This window comes from Boleophthalmus pectinirostris, unplaced genomic scaffold, assembly GCF_026225935.1.
Source record: "Boleophthalmus pectinirostris isolate CB_2022bp ecotype Guang Dong unplaced genomic scaffold, ASM2622593v1 HiC_scaffold_22, whole genome shotgun sequence".
Taxonomy (NCBI): Eukaryota; Metazoa; Chordata; class Actinopteri; order Gobiiformes; family Gobiidae; genus Boleophthalmus; species Boleophthalmus pectinirostris.
Window position 1 is genome coordinate 10522393 of NW_026571190.1, and position 9221 is coordinate 10531613.

A 9221-nucleotide genomic window follows, 5' to 3' on the forward strand; every position below is an offset into this window, starting at 1 on the left:
AAAGTCTTAATATTAGAATATATATGTTTTACAGGAATACAGGAATTTAATTTCCAAACCTGATGTTCTCCCCCACTGTTTAGCCCCATAGCAGAAACACTTGATTTTTGTAACAGAAAAAGTTTGACACGTTGAATAAGTGGATGTTACCAAGCACATTTTGGGTTATTTAAATTCAAAGGTGAAATGTTGACCTGAAAATAGCTGAAATTGTAGTTGTATTGTACAGCCTAATGTGTGTATGGGTGTTTGTGAATGTACATGTGTGGTGACGGGAGGAGCGTTGGAATAAACCTCAAACTAAAGAGACAAAACTGTGTCCTTATTTATAGTTTTGAAAGTTTTGAAATGCTGAAATTGGCAAATTCCAAAAGCTACAAGAATTCAGGTTTATTATCCTCTTAAAAACCTTTTCCTGTGTCATGTACATAGAATGTACAGTCTATGGTCACGTAGCATGTGGAAAAACTTGCTGATCCTGTACTGTCGACCTCTTCAAACATGCACAGGATTCTGTTCATTTCAGTCTTCTGAAATTTTTCAATGTTTGCACTTTGAACATTTTTTTTAAATACACTAAATCACAAACCTGGCCAAAAACAATATTCTTCCACTTGCCTATTTTACTTATAAAATTCAAAGCTATTAAAAACAAAAAGATTTTATTTCAAATCATTTATCTTTTAAGAGGCTAATACAAACTTAATTGCAGGGAATATACAACTTTGTTCTGTTAGCTTTAACCTTTAGCCTACTATTCTGCTAAATGTGCAGAAAATATAATACTATTACATATTGTTATGCAAGCAAACAGAAGAATAGCAGATTTGAAAACAAATTATCAGCCTTGAAATAAGAAAATAAAAAATCTAGGTTGCATAAGTAATTTAATCATATTGCAAGAAAGTTCAACAAAAAACATGTTACTGGGTAGTAACTGACCCAGGTCTGTACATACAGCAGTTGTTCATGTGTCACATTTAATGCATTCTATGGAGGTCAATGTTAAAATACAGCAACAAATGGCCAGTCAGTGCTTAAACATGAAATATTTTGTATTGTAGAAATGCATGGACACATTTGGTTCAGTCTCTGTATCATACCAAGACATTTGAATTAAACAGTGTTAAAACTAGTGACAGAAAATAGGAAAACAAACATGGAAGTCTGTAACAACAAGCAAAATATTGAACCATAAAAACAGAATTGGTCCAGTGACAAAAGCTCTAAAAATACTGACCATAACTGATGTTATGTAGGTAATATAGAACAAAGTAGTAATGATTCAAAACAGAAACAAAAATCAGAAGAATTGGCAAAGACTGACTTAAAACAAAAGATTAAGCTATGCTGCTCTCAAGTGGCCCGTGGAAAGTGACTGACAAAGATTTAAAAGAAATACTTTTCTACCTTGGATTTAAATGTTCCATATTGTATAATACAAAACGACATTTTACCTCTTTTGACTTAGACTATGTTAATTCATCCGTTCTCGTGCTCTGGAGGGCTGTAAAGACACCTACTGCTCCTTCTAAAATTATTTATTAGATGTTCTGAAATAAATAAAAAAGTATAACTGCATCACACTGCAAGAAGAAAACACACAAATATAGATTTGTTAGAAGACAAAAAAAAATCAAAATCTTAAATTTTGAAATGTTGTAGTTTGTTACAAGATGCATTTCTTTTTATGGAGATATTAACTTTTGAGAGTAAAGCTTAAATAAAATCAAAAAGACGTTCCAACAACAACAATCATAAGATATAAAAATTACAATTAAATGATGATTCAAAGCAACATTAACACAGCCCATGGGGACCACTTGAAGGCAAATTAGTATCCAATTGCATAAAAAAAATTACAAACTGGAATGTACCATTAACCAATATTATTCACATTACTTGCAGTTAATCTATATTGCGACTGTTGAATTAAATTAGTTTGATAAAAATAATGGAAAAAATAAAAAATAGCAGCACTTTATATGCCTCCTTTGTCAATTAGTACATTTCTACCTCTCCTCTCCAACTTTTAGCAGTCACTTCAGTCCATCCCAAACTTTATGCAATTAATTTACTCCATGCAATTCTTCTTCAAGGGCCCTTACTATTTCTGATGTTACATATTAAAGACCACATATTATGCAAAATTGACTTTTTTGAGCCTTTAACCATATTGTTGCCCCCTCATTTAAAACATGCCTGGAGTTATAATGTTGTTACATACACTTGTTTGTTTCATTACTTTATTAATCCAGAGTCATCTTCTTTGAGCACTCAAAAATCAGTTCAGTTCGTATTTTGTCCAGATTGCTGCATCACAGGTAAAAAGATGACTACTACTGTGCAGTTTTTAAGCCCATAAACCCTAACCGTATTAATTTTGCTGTTAAATTATTTTCACAACAAACACATGGCTCTATTAGCATACCATTCAAGGGGCTTACGGGCTTCATTTACTTACTTTCTGACTGCTCATTCCCCCTGCTGAACACCTAAATACCTAATTTGAAACAGGTGAGATTTTCACATTATTAAGTTAGAAAATGTGAAACGCTAATCTTAAAGGGACCAAAAGCAGGTTTAAAGGTAATTAAAGCCACAAGATTCATAATATATGTTCTTTAAATTTACCATAGAGCCAGTCTGGAGTGTAGAGAATATAACACAAAAGCTGGGAGAGAACATGGCGGCCATTTTGAATTATTTGTCCTTCTTGGATTCGGGCTCCTCGTTTTGGGCATCTGTGGTCTGCTGCTCCGGTTCCTCCTCCTCTGGGACAGGAGCGAACGTGGACAGATTTGCCTTCTCGCCTTTTTTGTTGAGCTTTTTGGATTTTTGGTAAAGTTCGTTCAAGTTGAATTCTCTGATGATGTTCTCCTATTGGAATAAACAAGAGCGATGTTTAAATGTGTGTCAAAGGAGCAAATGGACCCAAATAATTCTATACTAGAATTTGCTGAATTGAAATATTTTTTTCACAAGAGCTTCAGAAAGTGGTTCCATCATTGTACTCCCAACACTGGTGGTTGTGTGTTGAAAGAAGTTTAAGTCATAAGATTAACATGGCAAGTTTCTGGAGCCAATCCCAGACAAATAATGGTAAGGTCCAACATTTGTAGATCTTAAGTTAAATTCTATACAAACATAAGTTATTAAATAAATATTGTTTTCATCCCGAAATTGAAGCATGAATACTTAGTACATACATACATACTACATAAATAAGGGCCAAAGGAGGAAGTAATCAAATCATTTACAGCAGTACAGCAAAAATGTATACACAGATACAAACCGATACTTAAATTTCTTATATTACGTACAATTGACTCTTGTGAGTTTTAAGACATATTAAAATGTTACTTCAAAAACATACTTGCAGCTGTGTTTGAGTAAACATGGATTATTAGGATGTCTGTATTCCTAAAACTTAGAATGTCCACTTCCACCTTGTGATGTCATGAAGCAGTTGTTTTCGAGTTAATAACTAGCTTTTACCTTCAGTTCAGTAGAGGTTGGCAATTCAGCGGCAGAAAGGTCAAATGATTCTAGTGAAGGTGTATGGAGTTTAAAAGCACAGTGGAGCACTTCCTGTATCACCACATGACATCACAAATTGGAACAGAGTGTTTTCTGTTTGAGAGAAGAACTCTGGCTAAATATGCAGGGTCTATGTGTTAAACATGTGTGAATGAAACAAAATACAACTTCATTGTGTGATGAGGAAACAGCATTATAACATGTCATTACATTATAACATCAGAAAGTAGAGTAACCATAGACCATATATATGAGTGGACATAGCTAACCCACTGGCCGCCGCATGCCAAATAGGAAGTTCGCCAGGAGGCTCTTCCGGTTCCTTCTGACCCTGGCTCCATTTGACTTAGCATATATTAGGATCTTGTCATCGCTCTCTCTGTAACTGCTGCTTTCTTTTATATCAGACCTAGTATGACTACTATATACTATAATACGCTATTAACGAAACTGCAATTATTCTGTAAAGAAATGTATACCTCAGTGAAGGACCATGACACTGCTCGCCCCTTCTTGTCTACCTGGGGGCGTCGCATGATTTCCTTTCCTCCCTGAAACAGCACCAGAGAGGGCAGCTGCTTGGACAGGGGGGATGTGGACACCTTGTATCTGTAAAAATATTTTAAATGAATATTAAAATATCTCACATTGTCTTCAAGAAAACATATATGCTGATGCCTAATCATACCTTTTAGATACTTCCCCATATCGCCCAATGTCTACTTTTCCAAACTTGAGACCAGCGCAGTTATACCTGAAAAACAACAGTCACCTATATTCAGCCATGCAACTCACAAGGCCAACTGCAAGAAATCTTACTTTTGCCAAATTAAGGATAGCTGTTTTATTAGTCCCACAAAGTAATAATAATAATAATAATAATAATAATAATAATAACACAATTTTACGATATTGTTACGACAGGAAGGAAACTGGAGACTATGGTAGCAAAAACGATTCATATTTGAATTACTACAAGCGTAACTTATAATGTATAATAAAAAAGTGGTAATACAACCACTTTATTATTTTATTCAGCTTGGTTTCATACTATGGAGGCAAAAATTTCTTTATGTTAACATATTTTACTGTTCCATGCCATCTTTTTTGTAATATTTTGTAACTATTTCCCATGATACTTGCAACAAATGGAAATTGCTATAATCTGTCATATTTACTGTAACTCTTACTGCATGTTAGATAAAATGCACTGCCCCAATCAAATAAATAAAAGATAAAATTGATACATACTTGAGGGACAGATCTGCATACACTGAAGCAAAGGACTGGCACTCCGGAGACCAATTGGCAAAAAACTCCACAATCCAAGTGACGCGGCCATCTTTCTCCAACTCGTCCTAAACGCACATTGAAAATCATTCACATTTGTTTTACTTTACAAAAATATGAAATATCTCCTCTTGTTCACATACATCAATGGTTTTGTCACTGAAGTACTTGATGTACTCTGGGCCCATGTAAAGAGGAGGCTTACAGGTCATCAAGAACACTGAAACAGAACAAGAGCTATTAGCAACTTTTGAATGAATTATTTTTTTTTATTATTCTTTCTTGCATACATATGGCCAGCCTTTTCATGGGCTTATAAAACACCACAAACTGAATAAAATTTAACATTTAAAATGTAAAAAATACTAAGTGTAAGACGGATACAGACAATAGTGTTATAAATAAATGTAAAAAGCAAATCAGTTGGACTGCTAAACTTAGAAACATTTGTGTTCAAACAAATTGCCAAGAGGAATAATCTACTGCTTTTCTTATATGCAACTGTGGTTTATGGGCCTTTGGTAATAGGGAGCAGTGTAATCTTTAATCACATTTTACTGTATATAACAAGGGTTTTGAATTGTCAATAACTGTTTCCACCCATATAAACTGTGCTTTAACTGTTATGTGCTTTAAATCAAAATCCACCTGAAGCAAGTGAATAATTTTTTATGCAAATTAAGGGTTCTAAATGTGATATTTGTGCTTTGTGACCTCCCTATTACCTATGTCTATCTAATCTTCAAAAATCACATTAAAAACAAAGTGATGGAAACACACCTAATGGTCAGACTGGGCTTTATAATCAAGAGATTTAGAGTCAAATATGTGACAATAAAAGCATGTCCATTTTAGCCAACAAACAGAATCACCTGATCAAGTTCATGATCTCCTTAGAATAGTACATTATCACAGGGCCATACCATGTTTTTGATTTTATAACATTATTTCATCCGTAGTTTCACTCCAGTTGGAATACTGACCTAAGCAGAGAGTGAGATAGAGAAGTCCCATTCGGATGTCCAATCTGAAGAACAGAATGACGTTGGCCACTTTACTGAAGAGGATGATGTTCCCAACGTGCTGCTCCACCGTGACTGGTTCATCACAAGACACAAGTTAAAATATGAGTCTTTAAACTATGTGTGATACAGAAACAGAGCAGTGGATATTGAAGGTGGTCACTCTGTTGATGTTATTCTGGTTCCTTCCTTCTAGTGAGTCTGGCTAATATAGTCTGGGTTTAGGTGTGGTTTTGTCCTGATTTTGTCCTTGTGTATAGTCATAGTTTCAAATTGGTTTAGCCCTAATTCAGTCCTGAAATTGTCGTAGATTAGACCTGGTTTACTCTTGCAATTTTTCTGTTAAAGTCCAGGCATCACCCTACTTTCTTGTCACTGGAGTTTTTAAAACATTTAAGGTGGGTTTGAACAGTATTTCTTCTCTGAGGAGGTTCTTGGTATAAAAAAGTTTGCCAAGTGTCATTACTCACTTGCTCGTCGATTTTTCATCATGACTATTGCACTCAGGAACATCAGGATTTCAACTTCCCTCTGAAACACAAATCAAAAAATAATATTGATGTTAGATACGATTATACGCTTACTTGGTTAACTGATTGGGCCCCATTACTGTGTAGTTTTGTTGTTGATGTTGGGCAGAAAACTACAAATTTTGATTTTTATTTATAAGGTTTGAATAGTTGAATAAATATTGTGTAATAATGGACATTGTCTCTAATATTTTGTTGTGAATGCACAATAGAGCCTGAATAGTTATCTTCCATCAGGGATGGCATTAATATGTCATTCTACTTTATGAAAACAGCAATTTTGGTCTTTCATTATTTCATTAAAAAACATGCAACTTTATCTATCTCCTCCATCTCCTCCACCCATTGTTGATCAAGGACAATCAATTAGCCTTTCAGTAATGCTACCTTGTCCTCTTATGTGTAATTGCATAGGTATAACGTTGTCGAAGCAGCAACAAACACCCCTTGAATAATGTTTGCTATTAATATAGTTGTTAGATTTTATACAAACCCAGTCGAAGTCGCAGGGGTTGCCATCCTCTCGTTGTGTAGACAGATGGTCGCAGATGCCAGGGGTCTTGCGTACAGCTAAAAATGCTATTGACATGAACAAGGATGCTATGTAATACGGTTTTAGTAGCCATTTATAAACCTGTGGCAAGTGGTAAAGAAACGCAAATAATGGCGTTAGCAATGCCATTTTGTTTTAAAAGTTAATACTACTAATAAACGAGCTCAAATGCCCATAAACCCAAGAGGAGCTAGCTTTGTATGAATGGTAGGGCACTGTGCACTGGTAGGGCAACCGGATGTGAAAAGAAACATAACTTCCTAAAAGATTCTACCAAAATAAAAGAACCCTGGCCATCTTTATACGTGATATTAGCATTTGTATAGACTCTTGGAGACGTTCCTTTGGGAAAACAATGATTTATTCTGATTTCTTATCATATAATTCTGAAATATTTATATACATTGGGTACTTTGATATAAAGTATTCCATAAATGTTTTCCGTAAAAGTTTGACTGCGAAGGTGCTCTCAAATGTAAACATAAACACTGTTAACACGGCTAGCTTGACAGCGGTTTTTCTTTGACCTACTCGCCCGTATTTAAAGTAAATTCAGGATTGGGACGAGGTGTAGAGGTCATTTAGGACAAAGGACACCTGAGGCTTTGACCTTACGATTTTATTTTGATTTAAGTGACGATGCCATTTTAGACATGTACTCATGATTTATTCAGGCGCCTGTAAACAATGCAGGCAAACTGCAATTGAAATACAATACTTGAAAATTGTGCATGCATAATATAACAAAGCTGCCAATAACGGCAATTTAAAGGGGAGTCAAAAAACTTTTTGAGGCGACTGTAGAAGCTTGTCAGAGATGTTGGTCCTCAAAAAAGTTGGGTTGTTAACTTTAAGATAAAAAATGTAAATAAAAATAAAATTTACTAAATCAAAATGCTAAGGTGTTTATTTACCCTCAACTAGATACAAGACTCAGACGTCGCCCGGCCAAACAAGGTCTGCGTCAGGTGCTAGGGAACCAGAACACCTTGATGAAAAATGGGCTACTGAAACAAGGCGGAAATGGGCGAGATGCGAGAACAAGGCAAGGATCGGAGCAAGGCTCCGCTGAAATGCTACTACTCCAGTAACCCGAGTCAGAGGGGTTACATGAACAGGATGAGAGAAAAATTGTCCCTTCGATACCCACAGTGTAAAGCTAAAGTCCATAAACGTGTAGTATGATTCTTTAATAATTACTGTCTTGTGATATATACCCTGGATGATTATGAAGACGTCACAAGTTGTTTGAAAAAAAAAATCTGTGCCTGTGTTATGTGTCGAATATCCAATATCCAATATCAAACCAATTCAACCGCAGTCAACTGCTATCACTAGAGATTGACGAGGTACAACACAAGGGGGAGCCAAGACGCCAGGTCAGAGGGGAGTTAACACCAACTCCCCAACCAGAGACTGGGTACGAAGACCCAAGAAGTATCACGGTGAGAGAGGCAGCAACTGACCTGAAAGATAAGATTGTGGTCCGAATGAACACAAGGCAACCCCAGTGCCAGTTACAGAGGCTAAGTGAAGTACTATCTGACAGTCTCCTAGAAGATGTGAATGCAGCACTGAGAGTGATCTCTACCACAACCATCACTGAAACCAATGCACTGATACTCAAGTAGCAGTAATCCTAGAGGTGTTGGGCTATACAGCAACCATGGGAGTCATGAGATACATAACCAGCATGGAAAAGACGGTTAGAGGGTAAAATCGTGGAGAGAAGTGAGCCACCTGTCAAAAAGGTGCAATGAAAAAGTGCCCAAGGTGTACAGCCAGATGCCCATACCTGAAGCACTCAAAACTGCCAATGCTCCAATCCTTGGCCAGCTGCCTAAAGACGTGCACAGGAGATAATGAAGCCAAAAGAATAAACCGCCTGTTCCCAACACAACCTGCGTAAGTGTATGCTCAATGGCAGGGTAATAACACAAGAGCAGACCCACCAGGGCAGGAGACTGAAACATTCTGGAAAGGCATATGGAAGAGGGAGGCATCACATAACACTGATGCACAGTGGCTGGGGGCTCTGAGAGAAGACCATAGCAACCTCCCTGAACAGAATCCAGTCACCATCACAGTGGCAAACACTCAGGAAAGAGTCTCAGGTATGAAAAACTGGACCACACCAGGCCCTGACCTGATCCATGCTGGCTAAAAAAGCTCACTGCTCTCAGAAAAGGGAGTGCTGGAGGGCCGAGCGGAAATGGCGCAAGTTCGACCCCCAGGTTCATTATGAGATTTACAGAGGAAAACTGCATATGTAAACTACACTTTTTC

The 9221-nt window shown here is 36.5% G+C and overlaps 1 protein-coding gene across 1 annotated transcript; it reads right to left on the bottom strand.

Annotated features, from left to right (window-relative positions):
* Positions 1-868: 868 nt before the first annotated feature.
* Positions 869-7165, bottom strand: tmx2b (thioredoxin-related transmembrane protein 2b). The gene is made up of 8 exons (XM_020932969.2): positions 6876-7165; positions 6323-6383; positions 5814-5927; positions 4974-5050; positions 4792-4898; positions 4229-4294; positions 4020-4149; positions 869-2880 (listed from the first exon to the last, which is right to left on the bottom strand). The coding sequence occupies exons 1-8, from the start codon at positions 7062-7064 to the stop codon at positions 2704-2706; spliced, it is 921 nt and encodes a 306-aa protein (XP_020788628.1). The 5' UTR covers positions 7065-7165; the 3' UTR covers positions 869-2703.
* Between the last annotated feature and the right edge of the window lie 2056 nt (positions 7166-9221).